Below are 27,170 nucleotides of genomic sequence, written 5' to 3' on the forward strand. Positions count from 1 at the left end.
GGGCGGGGCCGTTACGCGGGGCGGGGCCGGGGCGGGGCGTGTGGTGCGGGGCGGGGCCGGCGCGGGGGCGGGGCCGGCGGACTACTGCCGCAGCTCCACGTAGTTGGCCGGGAAGAGCCCGTACCTGCCCTTGCACAGCCCCCGCCACCAGCCGTCGTCGATCATCTCTATGTTGGTGATGATGTCGTCGGGATCGAAGGAGATTTCGTCGTCGCCCGCTAGGAAAGAGGACGCAGAGAAGGGGCGGTGACGTGACGTTCGGGGAATCCTGGCCGGCGGCACAGCTCAAGCGCAGGCCCTGGACGCCAGGCTCCCCCCCAACCCCCGTTCTCTCGCCCCAGAGGGGACTTTCCGGGGCGCAGAGGAAGCCCAGACAGCAGCCCGAGGAGGCGGGCCAGCAGCGAGCACCAGGGTAAACCCACCCGGTAGTACAGACTAGCGATGCCCCGTGTCACAAAGCCCACACCCGGGGACACAAGTGCGTGGGCATGTTCGTCAACAGCAGGAGGGGAGAAGGCTTCCCGGGGACAGGAAGCTCTCCGTGGCTGCTCTGTCACAGAAGCGTGGCCTCAGGCGGGCCGGGGACCGCCCTGGAGGAGAGGCCACGGGAGGCGGGGCGGACCCCCTGTGCCAGGTCGGCCGGGAAAACATGGCCGATCACAGGCGTCCCAGGGTCTCGGGGGCCGCCTGTCTCACTTGGGCCGGGGACCGTGCCTTTCGTGTGGGCAGCGCCCTGGGTTTTGGGGAATTCACATGGGGTCTCTGGGAGCATGGGCACCCCCTTGTGGCCATGAGTGGTGGGAGCTTCGGGAAGCTGTAGAAACGCAGAGGAAAAGGGAATTTCTGTAACCGTGAGGAGCTTTGTAAGCATGGTAACAAGGCTCTGGGGTCAAACCCCCAAGGGCGGGGCGGCGGTAGAAAGGAGCGGAGTGGGCACGTGGGCGTCTCACCAGCCTGGTAGTCGTAGAGGGCGACGGCCGTGATCCCAAGGTCATTTTCATATTCGTCGTAGGTGTTTTCTTCTAAAAACAAGCCAACACAAGAGCTGAGCACCTGGAGCTGCTCCGCCACATTCACCTCGTGTCGCAAGCCCTTCCCGGGGCGGGAGAGGCCGTGGGGGCGCCAGGCCACTCAGCACTATGGACTCTAGTTCCTAAAGAGAAAGCCCGCTCTTCCCAGGGCCGAGAGCACCGGGGCGGGCGGGGACCCGGGCGGGTGCTGTGACTGCTTTAAGAGACGGGTTTTTAGGATTTTAAAGACGTAGTACTTTCAGGAAGGGTCACGTCACGGTCAGTGACCGGCAGCAGGGGGGACTGCGCTGCCCAAATGCCCGCGTCACCCTCGGGGAGAAGGTGAGGCTCCGTCCTGAGATGCGTTCTCTGACAGATTCATGTGGCATCTGTCTACATGTACTGAAGGAACTCTCATCTTTAAAGATAAGAGACTGATTTCGGTCTTCACCCCACTGAAGCTTCTGGAAAACGTTCAGGGCGAACGGAAGTTGTCCTCTAAAGACCTGAGGACACTGCGGCTTCCCGGAGCAGCAGAGGCCCCTCCTTCACACTCATGCCCCCCTCCCCCCCCACCCCGAGTGGCAGGGCCTTCTGGGAACCAGGGGGTCTGGAGCCCTCTGGGCAGAGAGGGGGACACCAACACAGGGAAGGAGGGGCAGGTCGGGCGACAGGGTGACAGGTGTTTTCACAGAGCAGCAAAGGCAGAGGCACATGGCAGGCGCCCCTCCCCCTGTACCTGCTTGGTAGTGGCCCGGGGCGTCCGCGGCCTCGTAGACGGCGTCATCCGGGGCATAGGCCAAGCCCTGCGGGGCCCCAGCCTCTGCGTAGTCGACCGCCTCCCTGCTGTACGCGGGCTCGGGCTCAGCCTTGAAGGAGACCGCGTCCTGCGGAAGGGAAGGGTCAGGAGGTGCTCCTTGTGGCCAGGGCCAGGTCACCGACGCACGACACCGTCTTAGGCCCGGCAGGCTCAGCAGCACGGACGAGGAGGCCCTAGCTGACATTCTGCGAGTGTCTGGATGCCAAACGTGGCCAAGCAGCGAGAAGACGACCACCTGCCCTTTCCTGAACGACCCCCCCCGCCCCCCCCCCACCAGCCCCCACATGCCCAAGTCCCGCAGGGAGCAGCACCGCCCCGAGCCATGCCCGGGATTGGAACCTGCGGCAGGTTCGGCCATTTCTCAAGGCCCAAGCCGCCGGGGCCCTGCCAGCCCTGCTGTGCCTCTGAAGGCAGCTTCAGGGTCTCCACGGGGCAGCCTGGGTTCAAGCCCACCCAAATTCCTGAGGGGAGATGACCAGCAAGTCACAAAATCACCCCCAGGCTGTTCAGTCAGCACGACTTCTGAGCCCTGATGGAGGGGCTTGGGTTGGGATTTCCAACCAGGGTCTGCCTGAAGGCACCCTCAAGGGCCGGAGAAAGCAAGACAGAGGCTCCCGAAGGGACCACGGGGCCAGGCACCGGCAGTCGATGGGAGACGAGCATCGTGGCTTGGACGGCCTGTGACGGCCGCTGAGGAGGCCACGGATGGGGGACGCCACGGACGGGGGACTCCGCTCCCGGGCGGGCCGGAGCCGTGCCAGGGTGGACTGCAAGGGGCCGCCCGGAGGGCTTGGGGCCAGGTCACGGTGTGCGGCACCCTGTCCCCTCCCTTCTGGCGTCAGCACCCCCGCCGCCCGCACACCACACGGTGCTGGCAGGGCCGACAACCACAGGGCCCACCTGTCCTCCCACGAGGGGCAGCGGGTCACACCCGCCTTCTCAGAGGACCGACTCCTCAGCGACTGGCCAAGCAGGGGGGACGGCCTGAGGCCCCCTTGCTGCTGGGTCAGGAGCCACAGGGCCGGGCTGCGGCACCTGCGAGTCCGGGGACCCGGAGGCCGAGCAGACGGAGCAGCAGCCTGGAGGGTGCCCTGGTGAGCCCGGTGCTCCCGAGAGGCAGAAAGCCCAGTGACTAAGAGTCACAGGTCCCGGGGCACAGGCGGCGGTCACAAGGCACTGATGACAGAACTGAGGATTAAGGGCCAAAGACAGTCTCCAGTGAGCACGGTGTTCCAGAGGGACGGAGGGACGGAGGGCGGGGCGGGCGGCAGCTGGGTGCCAAGAGACGGGCTTCTAGAAGGGAGAGCTGGACAGTGTCAAACTTGGCGGAGGGGAAGTGACAGGAAGCACGGACACCATGTATGCGGCATCAGATCTCGCCGGGGACGGCAGGCTGGCTGGGGGGTGGCTGGGAAGGCCAGCAGGGACAGGCTGGACGTGCACTGCGCCCCCCCCCCCCAACGCTCACGGAGGCGACTCCCCCGGCCGCCCTCCCGCTCGGGCACTGGGCGCAGCGTGTGGGGACCCTCCCCGTGCACAGCAGCTTCGGTGGGGCAGGGGCGTGTCTGGAGAGTCAGGGACTTGCTTGCCAACGGAATGAAAACACCAACCTCATAGACGGGGCTTGAAGATGGCCTCTCCTCAGCCGGCTGAGGGGTGGGAGATGCAGGGGGGGTCTGCTTCTGGGCTTGAGCTCGGGCTTGAGCCTGGGCCTGGGCCTGGGCCTGCTCCTGGGATCGAGAGATGCGAAGGGACCGTTACCAGGCCGCCCAACGCCAGGACTTACAGAGAAAGGCCGCAGCCGAGCTCCCGCTGCAGCAAAGCGCAGGGAGCACCAAGCACGGAGACCAGCATCTGGGACTGAGGACAAGGTGAAGTTCAGGCGTTATCAACAGACAGGGCGTCAGGGGCACGGCCCTCCGGCCGCCACCCCGTGTCCCGCACACCAATCCATGGGCTCGGACAAGGACACCGTGGCTCTGAGCTCACGCTGTGCGATGGTGGACAGCACAGTCCCCAGATCCTGGAAGAGGCGACCTCACACGGCCAGACGGACCGAGGGTGTCAGAGGTTAGACGGGAGACGGTCCCGGGCTCCCTGGGGCCTGACGTGACCACAGGGTCCTTCCTTCCCGGAGGGAGGCAGGCACGTGACAGACCGACCAGGAGATGCGGTCAGAGAAGCAGAGGCTGGAAGGGGCCCCAAGCCGGGGACGCAGGCGCCTCCAGAAGCGGGTCCCCCTCCAGAGCCTCCAGACTCTGCAATGATAAACATGGGCCGCCCCAAACTGCAGTGTAAGCCCGCGGGGGGGCGGCCCTGGAGAGGCCGTGCGGACGGGCTGTTCTGACGTCACAGCTGAGGAAACGGAGGACCGAGGGAGGGGACCCGGCACCCCCAGCGCTGTGCGCAGCCAGCGGCAGAAGCGGACGTGGAACCCTCCGCTCCGCCAGGCTGCCGGCAGCACCGTCGCGTCCACACGCTGCCGGGCACCACCCACGGGTGAGGCACCCAAGGCAGGACGGCCTTGTGTCCCGCCTGCTGCTCACTCGCAGCCACGGGCCGCCGAGCACATCTGACTCCTCGTGTGGGGTCCGGGACAGCCCATCAAAGCCTTACGGCATTAAGATGAAGAAGGCGTTAATTATTCCTGAAAAGAGGAGCAAGACGGGGCGTCTAGGGGTTCAATCCAGCGTCTCACTCTTGATTTTGGCTCAGGTCGTGACCTCACGGTTCGGGAGTTCAAGCCCCGCATCAGGCTCTGCGCTGACAGCACGGAGCCTGCTTGGGATTCTGTCTCCCTTTCTCTCTCCCCAACTCATATTCTTCCTCTCTCTCTCAAATAAACACAATAAGAGAGAGAGAGAGAGAGAGAGAAAAGAAGACAAGATCAAGACATCGGGAAAGATGCCTTATGCTACGTGGAATCATCTGCTGAACAACAAAAGCACCTAGCTCATAAGCGGCTTACTTTAGAAGTTTCTAGCAATTAAAGAACGGGAAAAAGGTAATCACGTACACATACGGTGTGCAGTGAAACTTTCGGGGCCCAGTGCACATCCCTGCTCTCAGCCGTCCGTCCCCCTCACTGGGGGCTCTCTGGACCCTGGCCACCGATTGGGGAGGAAGCGTCTGCACAGCTGAGTACGGCTCCTGTGCGCTCCCAGACCCCGAGGGGGTGAGCCCTGCTGTGCCCGTTCACAGAACGCGGGGCCGCGGCGTGGCGCAGCTGCCTGGCTAGTAGGGGACGTGCCACGGACGTCCAGTCCATACAGCAAAGGCGGAGGAAGGGACAGGCCCCCAGCCGCCTTCTCACGTGCCCCCCGCCCCCAGACGAGGAGCCCACGCAGAGGCGACGGGCCAGGACCAGAAAGGGGCGAGAGCCGCAGAGCTGCCACTGCACTGGGCACTTCGTCCCTGGGAGGGAAGGTGCCGGAGGCGACAGGTCAGAGCGGACACGGCCAGGGGCTATACGGGGACAGGGCTCAGCGGCGGCGGTGGCAGCGGGCTTTCAGGTCAGCAGCCTGGCGGACCGCCCGGCCCCAGGCAGCCCAGGGCTCCCTCCCTGAGAGCTGGCCTGCCCTGCAGGACCCCCCTTCCCCCCCCCCCGCCCCCGCACCGTCGGGACTCACATGCAGCTGCCTGCGGGCCTCCTCCTGCTCCTGCCTCTCCCTGGCCATCCTCTGCGCCCGCTCCGCCTCCGCCCTCCGCCTGTCCTCCTGCTCCTTCTCCTTCGCCAGGTTTTCGAAGTTCGCTCTGATGTTGCTCGTTCTGCTGTTCACTGCAGAGGGCAGGAGAGGGGGCGCGGCCGGCGTCAGAGCAGTGGGGGCTCCCGGTCCCGAGCCCCTCGGGAGCCGACCTGGTGGAGAGGCACCCCACCCCCACCCCCACCCCGTCCAGCGGCATCGTATTCGGAACAGCAGCCCGTTCTCCCCAGGGATGCGCTTGGAAAAACCGTAAGGAGCACCAACGTGCTGGGAATCGAGCCCGAGTACACATCTGTCCGTCTTCTGAGATGGGCGGGGGGTGGGCGCAGTCCTGGGGTCTCGGGGAAAACCTCTGGTGTGGCTGAGCCACACGCTGACCTGATTTTCCACGAGACATCTCTGGCCTGAAATAGCTAACAAGGCCTGAGCACACGCGGGCTCGTCTGTGGCAGACACTTCTCTAAAGTGACAGAACAGAGCCTGCCAGGTGCAGAAAAATGCACTTAGTGTCAACGGGAAAATTCAAGCTTTCGAGAAAAGTCAGGACTGCGGAAACCTGTGCCCGCTGCTGTGAGCAGGACATTTTCCCAATTTTCCTCGGAGATGCTGATAAGATTGATAATCCCATTCATGGGGCACCCGGGGGGCTCAGTCAGTTGAGCGTCCGACTTCACATGATCCTGAGGTCCGTGGGTTCGAGCCCCACATCGGGCTCTGTACTGACAGCTCAGAACCTGGAGCCTGCTTCGGATTCTGTGTCTCCCTCTCTGCCCCTCCCCTGCTCACACCGTCTCTCTCTCTCTCTTTCTTTCTCTTTCAAAAATTAAAAAAAAAGCTAACAATCATTAAGAAAGAAAGATTGATAATCCCATTCACGAATGTAAGCTGGGGTTTTGGAGAATGAGAACACACACCACGTGTGGAAAAGGACGTTTCCAAACGTCCACCGCGAGCCGCAGGCCCAGGCCGCTCCGTACGGGCGGGGCCCCGGGAGAAGCGGGGAAGCCAGGCAAGGGCGTCCGGAGACCCGAGCAGCTGCCGCCAGGCCCTCCTCGCCCCACCCGTGCGCCTGGGGGGTCCACGTCGCCTTCCTAAACAGACTTTGCCACAAGAACGCGACTGCAGAAGCAGCTCTGAGTGAAGACCCTGCACTAAGGAGACGCCACGCCTGTGCGTCGTCTTGTTCAGAAAAAGTGGTTATTTGTTTCCATGAACAGTTATTACGGTAATGTGTAATATTTTATTGTCTTAACATGAATTAATAACGTCTTAAGTTATATTTTTTGTTTTGTTTTCTTAATGTTTGTTTACTTTTGAGGAAGAGAGACAGAGCACGAGAAGGGGAGGGGCGGAAAGAGGGAGACACAGAATCTGAAACAAGTTCCAGGCTCGGAGCCGTCAGCGCAGAGCCCGACTCGGGGCCCGAACCGACGAACTTCGAGATCATGACCTGAGCTGTAGTCGGATGCTTGACTGACTGAGCCGCCCAGACGCCCCCTTAAGTTCTTGCTTTGATCTCACTACAGTCGAGATGGAGACACAGCCCCCCCACGAGAGCTGCCGGGGCCCCCAAGAACCCCGAGACCGCCCGACCTGAGCGACGCTGACCCGGGAAACCGCCAGGACGGTCTGCGCCCTGTTCTCGATTCCCCACTTTCTACGCGGGTTCTGCAGCTCAGCAAGCTCCCCGGGGCGTGGGCCGTGTGACAGAAGGGACTAGGGAGGCCTTCTCTGGCGGCGGCTGCCTGCAGGGCCAGACGCGGACACGGCGGGAACGTCTCCGTCAGCCTCTGTGCAGGCAGGTGACCCACCACTCACGTCACAGCCGCGGCTGACGCGGGCACCCGGAGAACCTCCCAGACCCCGGTCCCGGTAGCGAGGAGGGCCCTTGTGGACAGCGGCCCACCCAGCCCCGCCTAGGGAGGCACCCTGCTCCGCACAGAGCCCGCCTCCAGGGAGGCTGCGGGCATCCAGGGGACAGACAGCCGTCCTCGGGAGGGTGGCGGAGGCTTCCCCAGAGCGAGCCGAACCAGGGCACCCCCTGCGGGAGGCCCGCACAGCGCTGGGTCCGCCAGAGCTCACCTGCCTCGATGGGGACCGTCTTCTGACAAGCAGGGGCCACCTGGGGGACATCCTCAAAGGTGGACGCGTTCTAGCAAGAGAGAAGCAGGCCGGTCAGGGAGCCCCGGTGCGGGCTCCCACCGCCCTGGGCCGCGCTCGAGCCTCGCTGGGCCGGATCGGCCACGTTTCCCAAGGCCGGAGACCCCTGTCGTTTCTGGAGGACCCGACTCTGTCCGAGCGAAGCGACAGGGCTCACTGCCCGCGCAGAGGTGGAGCCCGCCGGCCGTCCTCAGTTTCCCTGCGAGGGAAACAGGCATGGGGCTCAGGACACTGCCAGTTCTCTGCACCCGAACGAGGAGGACGGGGCCCCGGAGGGGGGAAGCAGAGCAGCCGCTGTGAGGGGTGTGACCCTGGCCCGCCTGCCCCGCCCCCCAACGGCCAGCGGCTCCCAGTCCGGGCACCTGCCGCACGCGGGGTCGCCCGAGCCGCCCTGGCCTCATCTCCAAGCGCAGCTGCCCCTTCCCGGGCACCCCTCCCGAACTGCCGGGGGGGGGGGGGGAGCCATGCCCCGGGCACCCTTGACTGCCCTCTGCTGCTCCCAGGGGTGACTCCCTGCTCTGGCTGTACCACAGCCCGCCCATCCAGAAGATTCTCTGGCCGCTCAGAGCCGTCCTCGCCGCCACCCTGGGGGCTTGTGTCCCAGCCTTGCTGCCTCCCCAGCACTGCGCCGCACCTCCTGCTCACTGACCAGAACCCCCACCCCCCGCACCCCTCCCCCACTTTCGCTGCAGACCTGAGTCCCAGGGACCCACTGGCTCAGAAACGACCTCATGTCATCCCGTGGCTCTGAACCCCTTGAGTGCACTTCCCGGGACCCGGGTCATCCCCATACCTCTCGAAGCCTGTGCCCTGCCCCTCACTCCCAGGGCCACACAAGGTCACACACGGAGTCACCTGGGCTGTATCTACACAGTCAGCTTCGAGCCCGCCGGCAGGCAGAACTCCAGGGGGACCAGCCCTGCCAGCTGTGACCAGCAGGGACACAGGCCACACCCCGGGCAGGACACCACCAGCTGTGAGGACGGACCCGCTGAGACTCTGAAGCCACCAGAAGGGACAGAGTCCCTGATGAGAGGAACCCACCGGCTCTGGACACACCCTGCTCCGCGGGCCCTCCGTCGGCAGCGAGGCCCCCGTTCCTGTTCCGGTCTGTGGCTCCCACACGGCAGCCCCCACCCACATGCGGCCGGGGAGACCTCCTACCTCGACCCTGGGACCAAGGGACTCCACCTCCAACCCGGTTTACTCCTGATTTGAATCCAAACAGCCACACGTCCTTGGGCTGTCACGTCGGCCTAGTGTCTAACAGCCCAGGTCCTGACGGTGGCCCGGCCGCACACCTTGGGGCTGTGTGGGGCTGTGGCTGCTCGGGGCCTGGCACATGCACCTCTGAGAACACGAGCCAGCACCCACCAGCGACAGCCACAGGGCAGCGCCCTGCAAGGGCTCCGTGAGCTTCCCCCACATCGGCACGAAACACTCCACCCAGATGGGAGACGCTTACCTTATCCATCCGGTCCTTCTGCACCCCGTATTTTCCGCCGAATCCTTTGGAATAGTCTGAAACACGGCACAACACAAGCTTACTCTTAGGTCGAGGGCCAGCACAGGGCCACCGGCAGACGCGTGCAGACAGAGCCAGAAACAGCCCAGGAAAATGCACCCAGAGCAAGAACAGAGAACCGCCCACCGGAGGGTCTTTCCTTGCAAGGCGAGTTTTGTTTCTACCAAGGGTATTCAGTGTGCAGGCAGGCGAGAGGCAGAAAGAGGCGTGTGCATGCTTGCCGCATTCTCCCGAGGGACGCGGAGGGTGCCGGGTGCGGGCTGCAGGCAGTGGGAGCGAGGGGCCCGCAGCACGGGCCGGGGCAGCGCCGCTTCGCTAGCACAGTCTTCGCCCGGCAGCGGCTGACTGGCCGCATCCCTTCCCGCGTCCTGCTCTGACCCCTAAAAGGAGGATCGCCCGCAGGCTCCTCCCACTTTTTGAAAGAAAAAACAATTCTGTGGGGCAATTCCAGCAAAAGCACTCCTGTGACAGCGACACAGATCTACGTGACAGTCACACTGTCATGCAGTTTCGATGCCACGCGGAGCCAAGGCCACGTCCGTGTGCCTCGCGCGGCCCCGGCGCATGCTGCTAACACCGGCCCGGGGAGCCTGCAGCCTGGCCGTGAGTCCGGGGCATCACCGCCCTTCCAGCCGGGGCCCCGTTTCTAGCAGCTACGTCCAGACTCTGATCCAATGAGGACAAGAGGCACCGGCCACTCAGGGGCCCGATACGCCTAGGCAGCCCCTGTCCCTCTGCAGCCTGTGTGCACGCCGCAGGCTCTGTGTGACGAGCTCACACGTTAACATGGACGGCGTCGTCCAGAGAGGCGCAGGCCAGAGGAAGCCTCCGCGCTCCAGCCAAAGGCAACGCGGAACCACACGGAGCACGCGGCCCCGCCCCTCGCTGCCCCCCGGGCTCTGGCCTGAGGCTGGCGGCCCGTGACGGAGGCATCCCCAGCGGTCTCGGTCCGCAGCGAGGGCTCCTGTAGGAGCAGGCTGGGGGACCAGGGACAGGCCGTCCCAGAAACCAGTCACACGACGGGGTCACAGTGACATTAACCTGCAAGCTGGCGCCTCATTTTGCCAAGCCCCAAATCTAAAGGGTAGAGGGAAAAGAGGGGGAAAAAATGGAGGCAGGCAGGGTGCCTGTTAGAATCGCTCCAGCATAAAATGGGGCTGGAGACCCCCCGGAGCCCCCGCGCGGGACGGCGGGTCGCTCGGAGGCTGAGCCCTGAAGTCTGTGCTAGAAGTGGCCGCCCCAGGAAGGGGGTGGAGGGGTGCGGGCGGGGCTGGTGGGCGGCTGTGCCTTGCTGGGACTCGTGCTTGGCCAGTCTCTCCTTGTAATCAAATCCCACAGCACAGGAGTCCTGCCTCTCGGACTGAACACCGAATCTGCCTCCAAAACCAGCCTTATAATCTGAAAATCCACAGCGACAGTGGAGAAAACCGAGAAAGGAAACACAGTTTGGTTAGAATCCTGTGAGCAAGAGTCAAACGGAGCATCTGAAGAGGGCAGAGCTCTGCCAGGCTCCGGGGCTGGGGCAGCTCCCGGGCTCTCAGAGGCCGAGGTCAGCTCCAAGGTCACAGGACGACCTGAAGCTCCGAACGCTTCCACCGAGATCTGAAACCGGGTTAGGCACCGGGTTAGGCACTGCAGCTGACATAATTCAGAAAGGGCACTCCATGCTTTGAGGTCCCCGTCCAGGGTCCTACCCGCGCTGCAGACAGGAGTGCGCATCTCTGTGCGTGCAAAGAAACAGACACGTTGTACAAAAGGGTCACGCAGCACCGCGCAGGAGCCCCACTTCCCAGCGCACTGGCCGCAGGGCGGGTGCGGGCCCGGGTCACCTGCGAAGGTGCCCCCCACCCCGCACCCCGCGGCCCAGGTCACACTTCCGTGTAGAGGCAGCGTCTCCCCTCCGGAACCCCGCATACTCCATCAATGGGAGTTCACGCAGGCAGGAAACCGCGGTCCCCCAGATGCTACGGGCCCTGCCAGGCGCTTTGGGCGCACAGGCGAGCGCGGGCCTCGTGGGCAGCTCCAGGGAGGGCGGGGCAAGAGGGTTCACCACTGCACTAGCTGAGAAGTTTTTCAAAAATGTGGGAGATGAGGCGCCCTGGGGGGCTCAGCTCAAACATCCAACTTCGGCTCAGGTCTTAATCTTGCGTTCGTGAGTTCCAGCCCCCTATCGGCTCTGTGCTGACAGCTCGGAGCCTGGAGCTGCTTCCGACTCTGTGTCTCCCTCTCTCTCTCTGCCCCTCCCCCGCTCATGTTCTGTGTCTGTCTGTCTGTCTCTCTCTCAAAAATAAATAAAGCTTTAAAAAAAAAAAAAACCATGGGAGGCGCAGGACAACCCCCGACAGCGAAGGGAGAACAACCCGCTACAGACACGCTGGCGGACCTGTAGACAGAAACGAACAACATTCCGGAGCGATCTCGCGGAAGAGCAGGCAAAGTACACACACCTTTTTGAGACTCATGCAGCTGCAGTTTCTCCTGGTGGTCCCAGCCGAGCGCGCATTTGTCCTGTCTGTCTGTCTGCACGCCGAACTTCCCTCCAAACCCCTTCACGTAGTCTGCGGGGCACGGGAAAAGGTGGTGTTGGCGGCGGGTGTGGCCGGCAGGGAGAGGACACGTTTCAAACACAGTCGACACACGCACAGCTCGCTGTGGTCCCCTCCCTCTTCCAGACTTCTGGGAACCGTCAGGACCAGTTCATGAACTCGTGACCTGCGAGACCATGAATCCAGCTCCCCAGGGGCGACCGGGGGGCTCAGAGAGTGAAGCGTCCGACCTCGGCTCAGGTCATGATCTCACAGATCATGAGTTCAAGCCCTGCGTCAGGCTCTGCGCCCACAGCTCAGAGTCTGGAGCTGCTTTGGATTCCGTGTCTCCCCCTCTCTCTGCCCCTCCCCCAATCGTGCTCTGCCTCTGTCTCTGTCTCTCAAAGGTGAACAATTGTTACAAAAAATAATTTACAGTTCGCTGCTGAATTATGGAGAGGCATCCACTTTAGGGGTTCGGGCCAGGCTGCCCATCCCGTTCTGTCAACAGCTCACGGCTGGCGAGAGGAGACGCGGGCTCACCTTTCTGCGACTCGTGCTTCTCCGTCTTGCCCTGGTACTCGAAGCCGACGGCACTCTTGTCTACCTTGTCCTTGTCGATGCCGTACTTGCCCCCGAAGCCCTTGGAGTAATCTGCACACAGGAGCGGGGGTGTTGGCGCGGCGGGGCAGGACGGGCGGCACGCGGGGACCTCGGCGGTCTCCGAGGAAGCGTTTTTATCGCCCAACCCAAACCAAGCCACGCCAAGTATCTTCCAGCTGCCGGGCAAGACCACGAACACGGCAGACGCTGGAAGGTACTCCTTGGATACTGACAACAGAAACGGGACGAGGAGCCAACGGAGCAGATGACCAGCCATCGCCCTCTTTCCTTCGTCCCAAAGGGGATCGGGAAGGAGGCGCGCAACCCGGCTTCTGAGACCGGCTGAGCCACAGCGGCCCTGCGGCAGCTGTCAGAGGCCGCCCTGCCCCATCGACGGGAGGCCTGCAGAGGCGTCCAGCGGCGCCTCCAGGGAGCCCCATGCAGAAACCTCACTCCCCCAAGCGGGTGGCTGACACGCACACCCGGATACGTAAGCAGGGCCCACTGGGGACACCTGCACGGAGCACGACACGAAGACAGACGCCCTCGGAAGGCCGCGGCTGCCGGGAGCCCCGTCGGCCCCAAGCACTTGCACTCACACCCCATCGGGGAGAGAGTCTGAACAGCGCCGGGCAGGATCCTAGAGCAGGCCCTGATCTGCAGGGAGCACGGCGGGCAGGGGGCAGGGGGCATGGCTGGCAGGCAGAGGCTGCGCGCTCCAGGGCCGAGACCACAGCCTCAGGGCAATGCCGAGCTGGGGGGGGGGGGGGGGGGGGGAGTGTTAATTTTGGCTTTGAAAGAAGTCCGGGTTTTTAAATAATGCGTGAGCTCTGTTTTTAAATGTGGGCAACGATCTTAAAAAACTTACATGTGCGGAAGCACCTAGTGGGCTTGTCGGTTAGATGCCCGACTGTTGGTTTGGGCTTGATCACAATTTCACGGTTTGAAAGTACAAGCCCCGCATCAGGCTCTGCACTGACAGTGCGGGGGGCCTGCTTGGGAATCTCTCTCCCCTCTCTCTGCCCCCTACTTGTTCTTTCTCTCCCTCTGAAAACAAATAAATGCACATAAAAATTTAAACGTGCAGGGGCGGCTGTCTGGCTCAGTTGCTGGAGCCTGAGCGTGACTCGTGATCTGGGGGTCCTAAGTCTGAGCAGCATGTTGGATGTAAAGATTACTTTTTTTAAATTTTTTTTTAACATTTATTCATTTTTGAGAGACAGAAGACGAGCAAGGGAGAATAGAGAGAGGGAGACACAGAATCTGAAGCAGCTCCAGGCTCTGAGCTGTCAGCACAGAGCCCGATGCCGGGCTCGAACCCATGACCCATGAGCTCATGACCTGAGCCGGAGTCGGACACTTAACCGACTGAGCCACCCAGGCGCCCCGAGATTCCTTTAAAAAGATAAGTAGGGTGACTCGGTCGGTTAGGCGTCTGACTCTAGCTCAGGTCCTGATCTCACGGTTCGTGAGCTTGAGCCCCGTGTTGGGTTCTGTGCTGACAGCTCAGAGCCTAGAGCCTGTTCCGGTTTCTGGGTCTCCCTCTCGTCTGCCCCTCCCCCACTCACGTTCTGTCTCTGTCTCTCAAAAATAAATGTTAAAAAAAAAAATCTAATGCAAAACAAAACAATGCAGCAGAGCCAGGACCCCACGCCCTCTGCAGCGGGCACCACGCCCATGAGGCGCCCGCACGGACACGGCGGTCTGGCAGGCGCGCTGGGGAGGGCAGGAAGCCAGCGCGGTCTGCGAGGACAATGTGGCAGCCTCCACCATTTGAAATTCTACACTGTGTGACCCGGCAACTCCTTTCCTAGAAATCGACTTTTCTGAGTAATCACATAACGTATACGACACACAAGAACAGGACTTTTAGCTTCAAGAACTGCAAACGGCCTGAATCCACGGTCCCAAGAGGAAGGACCAGGGAGAGGACGGCGGGCCCTTCACGGGGCGGGGGGGGGGGGGGCTGAACCGGCATCTGAGCGACGGCAAGCCCCCTCCCCCACGGCAGCGACCGGAGCACCCTCACACTTTCAGGTAAAAAGGCTGCGCGAGTGTAACGCGGGCCGGTGTCCCCGGGGCTGGCTCCTCGGTCGCGGGAGGCCGGGGGGGGGGGGGGGGGTTTGAGGACGCGCCACCGCAGGCCAACCTTTCTGCGACTCGTGCTTCTCCGTCTTGCCCTGGTAGTCGAAGCCCACGGCGCTCTTGTCCACGCGGTCCGCCTGCACGCCGTACTTGCCACCAAAGCCGCTCGAGTAATCTGAGGGGACAGGCAGCGGTCGGCGACAGAGCCGAGGACGGCCTGAAAGGTCGCCTGTCAGCTCCTCCCGCGGCCACAACATTCCGGGATTAGGCGTCGCCGGGAGACGATGCACATTTGAAAATGGCACCCGCCGTCACACGAGCGAGCCTGGCCGTGGGCGACAGCAGGTGCACCGGGCAGCGAGGGCCCCGCACCCATTCTGGGCACCCGCCTCCCGTGGCGGAAACAAACCGCATTCCCACTCGGGAAAACAACCGCTTGGAAGCGGTGCGGCCACGATCCCTTCCCAAAGGGACTGGGAGCGCCCGCGCCTGGCAGAGCGCCCGCGAGCCGGCTCACCGGACGGCATGCGCGCTAGGCGGCCGTAAACCGGCCTGCCAGACGGTCAAAGGCGCGGAGGAAATGACGCGCTCCCGGTTTTGAAAAAGGCTCTCAAAGACAAGCACGAGCGGAGGCTGGCCAGCGCGGGATGGGGGCACGCGGGCACGGCAAAGTGCGGCGTTACTCGAGAGGCTCCAGTTTCCACTGCTGGGGGGCCGTCAGCCCTTCGCTAACCAGGCCCCAGGGCCCTCGCTCCGGAGACAACCCCACGCAGGAAGACAGCTTCTGCCACGGGGACACAGGACCCAGACCCCTGGGGAGCACGCCCCTCCCAGAAACCAGGTCCGGGGCTCTGCCTGCTCCCCCGCCTCGGCCACGGCTCTTACCTTTCTGCGAGGCGTGTTTCTCAGTTTTCCCCTGGTATTCAAAGCCCACGGCCGACTGCAGTGACCAAAAAAGAGAAACTCGTTAGAAGTTTCCAGAACAGTTCCTCTGACCCCAGAATACACGCGAAAATTATTAATTTTTGATCTCTGGTTTCCTACACCAGGGGCGGGCCGACCTCAGGCCCAAAGCTCCGAAACTCACTGCCATAAGACCCCCAGCGGTCCCCGGCGGGCTGTGGGGAGGGGCCTGTAGCCCCCGCAGCCCCTGCAGGGCGAGTCGGGCTCGTGGACTTGAGCCCCACAACACCACACATGCACCTGCTTTTCACGTGAGCTCTTCCAAGAACACTGCCAACGGGAAGGAGAAGGGGCACGGCAGGGGCGTCTGTGCACGCGGCCAGGGGGCCCGGAAGCCACACACAAACCCGAGGCTGGCGTGGAGGAAAGCCTGAACGCGGATGGGGGTCTAACTTCCAATTCCAACGGCTGTGACCTGACCCAGCGCTGGCAGCCCTCAGGCAGACGGCGCCCTGACAGCACGCCCCAGCCCTGGAAATGGACCCTGTGGGGCCCGCTGCTGTGGCTGCTCTGCACACCGCCGTCACAGCCACACCCCTGCAGGGACGGTGGTGGCAGGACTGGTCCCCGGGGACCACACTCTCAGGCCGTGGAAGGCCGTCCCTGGTCCATCCGATCAGTACAGACGAACGCAGGGGATTCTGCAGGAACCAGCAAATCAGACCCTCACTCGTCCCGTGTCCCCGTTCTCACTTCTTCACCTGGCAGGGGGCTGGCAGCCACCCGAAGCCCTGCGGACACACGCCTGCCCCCCAGTGCTGAGGCGAGGCAGCCCCTCGAGAGGCCCAGCGGACTCCCTGGTCTGCTGGGAGTGGCCCCCGCCACCCACGCCCTGGCTCCCACAATGCTTTGCTCACCCGGTCAACTCTGTCCACCTGGACGCCGAACTTGCCCCCGAAGCCGCGGACGGAGTCGACCTGGGAGCAGTGCTTGGAGAGCTTCGACTGGTACTCGTGGCCGACGGCCGACTGGAACGGGGCGCAGAGAGAAGTTGTCAGCCGCGGGCAGCGCAGCCTTGTCAGACACCCCCGCGCAGCCCCCGGGCACCAGCCCCCACGTGGGGTCCATGCCAGGGCTCCTCCACAAAACACGGGCAGTGTGGAAGCTGGGGATCCCCGAAGCCACCCAAGACCCTGCGGCGGCAGTGCTTCTACAGGTCCCGTGCAGAGCCCAGCCTCACGTCGGCGACCAGAGACGGTGACAGTCACTTGCTCTGCTAACGCGAGGCACTTGTCTACAGCATGACATAGGAATGAGGACCAGAGATCCTTCACCAAAGGACAGGGATGCAAACGCGATCTCGGTGACCACACGCACCCGGCCACTCTATAGAGCCACCAGGTTGCCGTGCTCGCCCTGTCCACCCACAGGGCCTCCCACGCAGGAAAGCTGAGGCTTCCCGCCACACTGGCCTCATTAAGGCCAGCCACCCATGGCCTCCGGGCCACACCGAGCTCCCCAGCCCTTTGTCAACAAAACTTCTGGAATGCAGCCCCCATTGTGCACTTACATATAAGGCAGCGTCTGAGATTCGACCACCAAATTCAGTAAATGCCAGACGCCCACAGCCCGCAAAGCTGAAAATACTGAACTACCAAGCTCCGGGCAGTCCCAGGCCCCGCCCCCACCTCCCCCCACCCCAGTTCAGCCCCGCCCAGTCCTGGCCCTGCCCCTAGTCCAGCCCCGCCCAGGCATCTGAAATGAGGCTCTGTCCCCTGTGTGGACACTAGCACGCATGACCGAGTGCGACACCTGATCGTTCACTCCTACTGCTGACAGCCAAGCTTCCCGGGGACGCAGCGCACAGACACCCCTCTGCGTGGTCTCCCCGGGCCCGCACAGGACGCCCAGGACAAGGGAGCCAGGCGGGGCTGGGGAGGCTTCACTGGGAGCCTCAGAGCCGGGCCACGCTCTCCCCTCCCCTGCTCCGCTCTGGCGTCCGCTCTGGCGTCCGTCCTGCCCGGTGACCTGAGGCCCAGGGACCGCCCGCGGCCTCCAGGCTCCCACTCAGTGCGAACAAGCCTGCGGAAGGGGCTCCCCGAGCAGGAATCGCAGCAGAAAAAGTTCGGGGGCTTCTCGAAGACTCCGGCCGGAGTGGAAGCGGGGCAATTTTCCCAAGTTTTGTTTGTCAGAACAGACGGACTCCCGAGAAAACCAGGCCTGTAACTCGGCACGGGCACGGCCAGGGCGCGGGCACCTAGGCCGCTCGCCCGCTGCGGGTCCGGGGCTCCCGAGGCCGGAGCGAGGCGGCCTCATCGGCACCATCTGCAGGCAGGCGTGGGCAGACGTGTGCCTGCCTGAGACTCGGTGAGGTTTGTTCCCGAGGTCTCCTTCACGTTCTCAAGTCCTAACCCAGACATCTCGGGGCTCTTTCCAACTCAGAGGGCGGCTGACACATCGCTGAAGAATTACGTGTTTTTGGAGTCTCCCTTTTTTTATTTTGGGAGGGATAGTGTGTGGGGGGGAGGGGCAGAGACGGGGAGAGAGACGCCCAAGCGGGCCCAGAGAGCCTGGGGGTGTGAGGCTCAAACCCCCGAACCCCCGAACTGGGAGATCATGACCTGAGCTGAAACCAGGAGTCAGACACTTAACCAACTGAGCCCCCCAGGCGTCTATGGGGTCTCAAGTTACTTCTGACGTCAGGTTGGTGCCACCGTGCCCCCAGGAGCTGTGAGCTAACCTTGCCTGCATGTGCACGGAGGCACAAGGGAGGGGGTGGAGCCCACGGCAGCACCCCTGCCACGTGCACCTGTAAGGGGAGCCCCCCCCACGACACCCGCCGAAGAGACCAGGGTTTCCCTGAGCCGTCTGGGCACCTTCATGAGAGGTCACCGAGCACCTGCTCGGGGCCAGGCCAGGCCGGACAGGAGGACGACAGGCCCTGGCCCCGGAGAGCCTCCACGGAGAGGCGGCCATGTGCAGGGGCAGCGGAGGACAGCAAGGAGAGGGCGCAGGGGAGAGGCAGCTGCGGGCAGGGCGGCGGGAGGGAGGGCTCGTCGGGGAAGCTTCGGGGACTAGAAAGGCCGGAGCCCGAGGTGCTGCAGGACCGGAGCAGCCGAGAAGCCAGCGGGGACAGCCCTGTCACTATGGCCACCAAGCTCCTCCTCAACAGCTGGATTATTCTCCCTAATGTGTCGTTTTTCCAAACCAGAACTGGGGGCCCAGACGGACCGTGAGTCTCTCTCTGCTGTGACCCCCACAGCCCCACGCTGTTTGGGGCAGGAAAGGCTTCTAGGGGCTTCTCTCATGGTCCTGAGCGCTAGGGGTTTGTCTGTGCTGCAAAAAGCCACCAGGTTTTCTTTTTTTTTTGAGAATCCAAGAATTATTCGGCTCCCCACTTTCCCTGTCCAGACATCTCTGGGGTGACAGTCCCACCAGGAAACACCCGCTTCCTGCAGCCCGCTCTCGGTCCAAGCCCAGCTTGGGCAAATCCCGGACCTGGTGCGGGGTGCCCACAGCCCCCGTGTGCACTCCGTGCTAGCACAGCGCGGCGGCGGTGACACTGCGGGGCCGGTCCGCGCTCCGCCCGGACACAGACGCTGAGCCGCGCAGGAGGACAGGTCTGCAATTACAGACCAGAAACTCCGTATCAGCTAACGGCTTCCCTTCTACGCAGAACAAAGGGGACGTCTGTCCGGTCAGAACGAGGTCAGGCTGGTCAGGCTGGGAAATTCACGTCCCCGGGGACGTCTGCACGCCGCAACAGGTCCCCGCCGGGGAGGCACGTAGCGCACCACCCCTGCTCCATGTTCTCCCGTGGGGGGGGGGCGCCCCCCGGAGCCGACGTGCTCCCGCTCTCTCAGGACAGGGAGGACACAGAGTGCGCCCGAAGGCTGACGCCCTCAGTCCACAGCGTGGAGACCACGGACCTGGCGGCTGCGGCAGCGCTCGCCCACGGTCCTCCGTGTGAGCGCTCCCTCCCCGCCTCACGGGCCGGGCCGGGCTCTTCCGTGAAGGCCACGAACGCCCGCAGGGCGGCAGGGCACCTGCTGGCTGAGACTCCCCTGCGCCGCGGACGAGCCCCGACCGGACCCTGCTCCGCGCACTGGCGTGGGCTGGGCTTGTGGTGACACCGGCACCGGCGCTTCAGGTGCTTCCGGGCGTCTGTCCTGTCCCAGAGCCCCCGCCCCCACCGCGCCCGGGCCCCCGTCCACACGGCCCACACGCGGCAGCCCTGAGAATCCTAACTCGGCTTCTAAAGCGAGGAGCACTGCCCGAGGAAGGGGAGTCCACAGAGGACGACCTCACCTTGACCGCAGGCCTCGAAGCTTTCAGCCCCGAGGCCTGCGCACCTACCTCACCGACCCCGCGCCCGCCGTGAACCGGCCCACGCTGCCGCCGCCTACCTTGTCCATCCGGTCCTGCTCCACGCCGAACTTCCCGCCGTACCCGTGAGAGGCTTTCGGTCCTGTTTCAAGCTCCTTCTCCTTGAGGGTCTGGTGTTCTTGAAAAACGTTCTCCCTCAGCTTGTGGATGCTGGACGGGAGGGCAGAGGAGAGACAGCCGCGCTGGGAGGGCGGGAGGCCGGCCGCGCCCTCCAGGGAGACACGGGAGAGCAGGTGCGGGCCCTCCCCACCGCAAGGCCCGTCACTGCACGCCCCCAAATCCTGCCTTCGCCCCGCGCCCCTTCCCCTGCCGGCGGGCCCGGCTCCTCAGCCGAGCTGAGCCCAGTTTACGGGGAACAAGCAAGCAAGCTGCACCCGCCCCGTGAGTCCCCCCAAGTCCGAGGGGAGCCGTGAGTTTTCTTCAGTTCTCCCGGAAAGGCTCTCGTCAGGGAGCGGGATTAGGAGAGGCATTTCTGTGAGCGGCACCGCAGGGCCGATGGGGAGACCAAGTCAGCACCCCCCGCCCCGGACACCCGGGGACGCGGGTCGGAGACCGTGAGGCAAACATTCAGACAGCGTCTCTGTTCCTGATGGAACCGCTTGTACGTACTCCAAGGTGACCTGAGAGACGCTGGGGGTGGCCATCTAAAGCCACACCGGGGACAGCAAACAGATCACAGGATGGGGTCAAAAGCCAGCAGGTCAGGACACCCCGGCGCGGTCACCATCGGGGGACCGCAACGTGGCACACAGGCCACCCCCCAGGGCTGTCCGGGGACACCATGTCCACACACGTGGACGACAATCCCAGAGTGGAGGGAAAGGGCACGCCAGGCCTGGCCACTGCCCCGTGCCCTTGGGAGCGGGGGCTGGGGGACCAGTGCCCCGACACCCGGAAGGGCCACAGGGCGCCACGACTGTCCCACCACATCCAGCCTGTTTCACGGCTGCGGGCACAGAAACAACGTGGAGGGCAGCGGGTGATGGAACCTGCTCGCCGCTGGCTCCCGGGGCTCCTGTGGAAGGCGTGGGCTCAGCGAGTCGGGGAGAACCAGCACTGCGTCTGAAATGCCCACCCCGCCGGCCTGACCCTCTCTTGCGGGTGACCTCCTGGCTCTTTCTCAGCCAAGAGCAGCGTCATCTCCCCGAAAGATAGCAGGGCTGAAGAAGACACACACCACAGGTGACCCGAACAGGTCACTGGGTCAGGGACGCCCCTCACGGCAGGCCCGGGAGGCTACAAACCGGAAGCCAGTGCAGCCAAAATAGAAGTGTGAGCACGGCTTAAGGTTCCTTTTACCTACGCTTCCTGACCAAGGAACACCACCGGGAGCGGCGGCGGCGTAAGGCATGTGCGTCAGGAGCAGGGCCGCTTTCCCACCGGACGACCCCTCGGCTCTCCTATCTGGGCTTTTCCTGAGAACAGGGGGCTTAGAATCCAGCTCCCCAGGGGCGCCTGGGGGCTCAGTCGGTGAAGCATCTGACTTTGGCTCAGGTCACGATCTCACAGTTGGTGGGTTCGAGCCCCACGTCAGGCTCTGTGCTGACAGCTCGGAGGCTGGAGCTGCTTCTGATTCTGTGTCTCCCTCTCTCTCTCTGCCCCTCCCAGCTCTCTTTCTGTCTCTCTCAAAAATAAACAAACATTAAAAAAATTAAGAAAACAGAATCCAGCTCCCCAGGACCCCACGGGCAATGACAAAACAGGAACATCACAGTCATGGGGGGGCGGGGGTTAGGGCCTAAGGGACTCAGATGTCATGTGTGGCAGGGACCCTCACTTGCAGAGAGCATAAGGGACCCCGTCCCTCGATGGAATCGCCACTGTTGAAGAGAAGATGCTAGAAGGCTGCACACAGGAAGCGTTTCTGACGGGACCCGCAGCGCTGCCGCGGACGTGAGCACACACACGTGTGTAAGCGTGTGATCGCGTGTTGCGGGACCATCAGGTCACAAGACAGGCCCAGCCGCGCCTGTGTGTGAGCAGAGACGCTGGGTCCCCTGGTCTGTGTCCTCGCCCTTCAGAATACCAACTTCACCCCGACATTAAGAACGTCTCTCAGGGGCGCCTGGGGGGCTGTCGGTTAAGCGTCCGGCTTCGGCTCAGGTCATGATCTCACAGTTTGTGGGTTCGAGCCCAGAGCCTGGAGCCAGGATCAGATTCTGTGTCTCCCTCTTTCTCTGCCCCTCCCCTGCTCACACTCTGTCTCTCAAAAATAAACGCTAAAAAAAATTTAAACACATCTGTATTTGAAAAGAAAGAGAGAGTCTCTTACTTGATGTGCTCCTGGTGCCCGGACCCTTTCACGGTCTTGGCCCCCCATCTCTGCTCTTTCTCGCTTACGTCGTTCTGAAAAGAAAAGTCATTGACGAGTGAAGCGCACTCACGGGACCGGAAGACACAGAGATGACAGACACACAGACACACAGACAAACCGAAAGAAAAGGAGAGGAAGCGCCCCTCTGGGAACAGCGGGGCGGGGGAGGGGGGCGCGTACCACGAAGTCGGGGTCGGTCTCCCAGTCGTCGGCGCCCCCGTCGTCCTGGGGGATGGACACGGCGTGGCCGGCCGAGGCTTTCCACATCTGCAAGGGCGGGCCGGGGTCAGGGGGCCTGGGAGCCGACTCCGCAGCTCACCCGGCGCGCTCTCCGGCCCCAGCTGGCAGCTCCAAGCTCGGGGGGCCGGGCAGCCGTGCCACGGGCAGGAGTGACAGCTCCAGACACAAGAGAAACATCACGGGTCTTTCTTTAAATCTTTTTTTTAACGTTTCTTTCTTTTTGAGAGACAGAGCATGAGTGGGGGAGGGGCCACCAGGGAGGGGGCCACAGAACTGGAAGCAGCTCCAGGCTCCGAGCGGTCAGCACAGAGCCTGACTCAGGGCTCGAACCCATGAACTGTGAGATCGTGACCTGGGCTGAGGTCGGACACTCAACTGACTGAGCCCCCCAGGCCCCCCATCATGTCGTCTTTCTAACACTGCTCCCAAAGGTCATCCCAGACCCATCAAACGGTCCGGCTTCAATTCAAGTGGGAACATGTTCTGGAAAATAAGAAAATCTCGACTGTATTTACGTCATCCATTAAGAACACGTCCCTCCAGGGGCGCCTGGGGGGCTCAGTCGATTGAGCTCTGACCTCGGCTCAGGTCATGATCTCACGGTTCCGGAGTGTGAGGCCCCGTCTGGCTCTGTGCTGACAGCTCAGAATCCACTTCAGATCCTGTCTTCCTCTCTGCCCCTCCCCCCCAAAAATAAACACTAAAAAGACGGAAGAAAACACGCCTCCACTGAGTCATGACAACGTGCCGTCCAAACAGGAAGATGCCCAACGATCGGAGTGAGTCCCAGGCCACGTGGGCTTCATCACTTCAAAGAACAATAGGACCCACGCTGATTTCAAGGACTTGCGGGACACAGAATACTGACGTCCTCAACTCGGGCCTGACGCATCCACCGCATTTCAAGTGACTTATCGGAGGATGGCACCGCCTCTCCGGGGAACACCCACTACGTACAACTCGGACCCGTCTTCCCAGGCGGCTCGGAGGATGCGCTGTCCCCTCCTCCTGGCACGTCAGCGCGGGAAGGTTCCGTGTGGCACAGAGACCAGGGACAGCGGCTTTGCCCCTGAACAAGACAAGGCCTTTCCTAACCGCAAAGGTAAAACCGAACCTTGAAGGGTTCAAGAGAAAACTCTGCATGAGAACGGACTCGTTTCCCACACGAGTACTCGTAAAATTTCCCCAAGGCCAGGAAGCACCTGAAGGATGATTTTAACTCGATCAACCAAAAGCTCCACCCCCGTGTCCCCATCAGGGACACCCAGTGGGCGCTTTCCGAGGTGCCACACCAGTGCTCCTGTGGCTTGAATTCAGCCAGGACAGAAGCGCGTCCAGACCCGCCCCCTCCAGCCCTGCTGGGTGTCAAGTCCGAGTCCGGGATGGCAGCAAGGGGCGTGTCAGCGCTCTGGAGTCCCCAGACACAGCTCCTGGCTCGGTCACCTGAACAGGCCAGCGGGAAAGGCAGGATCCACACGGTCCCCTCCAGGCCACCTCAAAGCCCGCACGAGTCCCCACGTGTAACCTTCTGTGGACGCCATGTCAGCCGGCAGAAAGAATCAACTCTCGCCCTGGGAGGGGCAGCCGGGCCCACACACAAGTGAGAGGTGAGTGACTTGCCCCCGGCCTCGGCCTCTCCGGTCAAGTGTGCCCCGCGGCCCCACGCCAGGAAGAGGCCGGCTGCACTCTGGGCCAGGGCATTCGGTCACGCTGACGGTGGGAGGGCCGGCGAGGCTGACTGTCCCCGGAAGGCGAAGGTGACAGACGTCTTTGCCTGTTGCTCTAGACGCAGCAGGAAAACAGGGCAGGGCCCCACCTCCCCTGGTCCTTCTGGAAGCTGCATCAGAGGGCAGGGCGAGCACCTGTGCCTGCCGCCTCACCTGCTGCCTGGCGCCCGCCCACGTCCACAGGCTTCCTGCTCCCGCCCCGCCCGAGTCTCTGGAGCCCCTTCTCTTTCAAAACCACCGGCAACACTGGAAACTGGGCTTGCTTTTTAAATGCTAGTTAGTTATTTAGACAGTTCGTTGTAAGTAATCTCTACACCCCACATGGGGCTTGAACTCACGACCCTGTGACCCCAAGATCAAGAGCCCCGTGCTGTTCAACAGAGGCAGCCAGGCGCCCCCTTGACTTTACTTTCTGAACAGCATAATACCCTCCCAGAAAAGTTCTGTCCCGATCTCCGCAGCCCCAAAGGCAGAATCCCCTCCCCTTCCGTGCTCAGGGACTCGCCCCGACAGCCGAGGGGACAGGAGAGAATGGTGACGACCACAGACCTTTCTTCCCGGTGGAGGGCGGAAGGCTGCTCACAGGGGGCTCCGTCAGAAACGCAGGGGCCCAGCGAGGAATTCCCAGGCATCTGGAGTGACTCTGCCTGTAAAACGACGAAGAGGAGGGAGCTCAGAAGGACGCCCGCTGCCAGGCGCCCTCTCGCGAGTCCGCGACACCCTCCCACGGTTCACGTGGCTCTGGAAGAAATCCCAACGGAGGGAGGGGGGTGTGCGTCTGACTAACCAGAAGGCTCAACCGGTTCTCAGACACATGGGGAAAATACAGGAACTAACAAGCTGCGGAAGATTCGGGGCTGCATCGAGTTCCGTCGCCACGGGGACACTCCTGCTGCAACCTGCCGTCGCCTCCCCTTCCCGTCCCTTCTAAAGGACAACGTTACCGAGAACAGTAAGATTCTAGGACTGTGAGTTTAAAAAAATAAGTAAATAAACAACACAAGAGGCCCTCTGGGGGGCTCAGTCGGTTAAGCTCCGACTTCGGCTCAGGTCATGACCTCACAGTTCATGGGTTCGAGCCCCACGTCGGGCTCTGTGCTGACAGCTTGGAGCCTGGAGCTGCTTTGGATTCTGTGTCCCCCTCTCTCCCTGCCCCCCCCCCGCACCCACTCTGTATCCCTGTCCCCAAACTAAATCAACATAAAAAAATAAACAAATAACCTAAGGAAACCTCTCTGGAGGGACTGTGACCCGGCTGGGCGACAAACACAGCACAGGGACTCCCGTCTGGGGGAGGGGCGGGACGACGCGGGCTCAACTTCTAAGGAACTGATACGGTTACTGCACGAAGATCAAGACTCCAACCTTCGAGCCGCCAACTCCCCACCTCCTCCTGAAAAGGAAACCACAGTGCAGCTGGCCCTGCACCGCGGAGCGGAAGGAAGTCCTCTCGTTCCCTAGAAACCAGCGAGGCCGAGCGCGTGCCACTGGCGCCCGCCTGCAGCCGTCACACGAGGGACCGCACAGCGGTGCTCTGCCAGCCTTCCCCGCGCTCCACTTCCTGCGAGGGCCTGTCCCTGCCACTGGCGCCTTCTCTGCCCTCAGTCCCTTCGCAAACCCTCACTTCTACGGCTGTTCGGCACACGCCAGGGCCTGACCTTGTTCTTGTCATCAGCAAGCGTCTAGAAAAATCCACACGAGAGCAGCTAGTGATCCCTGAAATCTACAACAATTTACTAGCCCCTCCAGATTCTAAATGAAATAAAACATCACAAGGATAACTGCCTGAAAATGTAAAAGCCTGGTATTTTTTGGACCCAAAGAAAATGCCTTTGGCCCCTTACTTCACACCATACACAAAAACCGGTCCAAGATCTAAACTTTAAGCTTCAACTATGAAACTCTCACAAGGAAACACAGGAAGAGAGTCTCATAACCTCCAATTTGACAACAGTTCTGAGATGAGACACCTACGGCACGAAGAAGAAGAGGAAAGAACAGAGACAGTGGGTGAAATCTGAAACTCTGCTCCAGGGGCCGCTATCCAGGAAGTGAGAACCAGTCACGGACAGTGGGATGCGTTTCCAAGTCCTGCGTCCAAAACCCAGAGGGAGCCCTGCACCGCCATTCGTCTGAAGGATCAGATGATGATGAGCCGCCCTGCCAAGCGGGGAAGGGCCTGCATGGACGCTCCCCAGAGACCCGTCGGTGGCTACGAAGCTCACCAAAGACCCTCAGGATCCTTAACCATCAGGGGCAACTCAAGTGCAGCAGGAGCCCCGCCTCTCATCCAGGATGGCTGAAATCAGAGGTGGACACGCAAGCGAGAGGGGCGTGGGGAGATCAGAGCCCCCTCCCCCTCTGCTGGGGATGTCACGGCAGGAACAGCGCGGCAGGTCCTCGAAGGGATGACCCCGCTTACCCACCTGACTCAGGGGTTCCGACCCCCAGAGAAACGAAAACTTCTGTCCGCACGATGACCTGCACGGGAATGCCCACGGTATCCATCAGGACAGCCAGAAAGCAAGCCCGACGCCAACGCCCGCGTTACGTAACCCGTCCGTGGAGCCCCCCGTGCGACGGAATAGAACGCGGTAAAAATCAGGAGCGAGGGCCTGGCGCGCTGCTCCACGAATGACTCTGGAGGACACGCTAACCGGAAGCAGCCAGACAGCACAAGACTGTCCATGTACATGCGCCGTCCAGAACTAGCGAGTCTGTGCGGACAAAAAGTAGATGGGGGGTAGCCTGGCGCTGGGGGGAGGGTCACAGCGCTTCTTTCTGAGGTGCTAAATGACCCTAAAACCCATCACGCCGATGGCTGCACAACTCTGTGAATACAGTAGGAAACTATTTAATTGAAGCCTTTAAAAAAATTTTAATGTGTTTTTTTATTTGAGACAGAGAAACAGAGCATGAGCGGGGGAGAGTCAGAGAGAGAGAGGGGGAGACACAGAATGTGAAGCAGGCTCCAGGCTCCGAGCTGTCAGCACAGAGCCCGACACGGGGATCGAAGTCATGAACCGTGAGATCACGACTTGAGCCGAAGCCGGACGCTCAACCGACTGAGCCCCCCAGGCGCCCCTTAACTGATCCCTTTAAATAAGTGAATCATATGGCATATGATTGTATCTCAATGAAATTGTTACCGGTGAAACGCTGTTCACC

The 27,170-nt window shown here is 62.4% G+C and overlaps 1 protein-coding gene across 4 annotated transcripts; it reads right to left on the reverse strand.

The window, feature by feature from the left end:
- Positions 1 to 26: 26 nt before the first annotated feature.
- On the reverse strand, positions 27 to 24,898 carry CTTN (cortactin). 4 transcript variants are annotated; one of them, XM_029956781.1, is made up of 18 exons: positions 24,790 to 24,894; positions 24,552 to 24,649; positions 22,216 to 22,302; positions 21,994 to 22,067; positions 19,742 to 19,871; positions 16,253 to 16,363; positions 15,318 to 15,372; positions 14,497 to 14,607; positions 12,288 to 12,398; positions 11,667 to 11,777; positions 10,507 to 10,617; positions 9,160 to 9,215; positions 7,617 to 7,686; positions 5,460 to 5,608; positions 3,441 to 3,560; positions 1,750 to 1,897; positions 951 to 1,022; positions 27 to 218 (listed from the first exon to the last, which is right to left on the reverse strand). In XM_029956781.1, the coding sequence occupies exons 3-18, from the start codon at positions 22,300 to 22,302 to the stop codon at positions 82 to 84; spliced, it is 1,653 nt and encodes a 550-aa protein (XP_029812641.1). In that variant the 5' UTR covers positions 24,552 to 24,649; positions 24,790 to 24,894; the 3' UTR covers positions 27 to 81. The 4 variants fall into 4 exon arrangements, with proteins under 4 accessions (XP_029812641.1, XP_029812642.1, XP_029812644.1 ...); XM_029956782.1 differs by lacking the exon at positions 10,507 to 10,617 and adding an exon at positions 10,914 to 10,940; XM_029956784.1 differs by lacking the exon at positions 12,288 to 12,398 and having other exon boundaries at positions 24,790 to 24,898.
- Between the last annotated feature and the right edge of the window lie 2,272 nt (positions 24,899 to 27,170).

Source organism: Suricata suricatta, chromosome 11, assembly GCF_006229205.1.
Source record: "Suricata suricatta isolate VVHF042 chromosome 11, meerkat_22Aug2017_6uvM2_HiC, whole genome shotgun sequence".
Taxonomy (NCBI): Eukaryota; Metazoa; Chordata; class Mammalia; order Carnivora; family Herpestidae; genus Suricata; species Suricata suricatta.

What these genes read in the sequence shown, in the direction of transcription:
- CTTN (XM_029956781.1), bottom strand. Translation starts at nt 22,302, where the DNA reads ATGTGGAAAGCCTCGGCCGGCCACGCCGTGTCCATCCCCCAGGACGAC. An exon ending in CAAGCACGAGTCCCAGCAAG is followed by an intron (nt 9,216 to 10,506) that starts GCACAGCCGCCC and finishes GCCGTGTTTCAG; the next exon opens with ACTATTCCAAAGGATTCGGC. An exon ending in GACGGTCCCCATCGAGGCAG is followed by an intron (nt 5,609 to 7,616) that starts GTGAGCTCTGGC and finishes TGCCCTCTGCAG; the next exon opens with TGAACAGCAGAACGAGCAAC.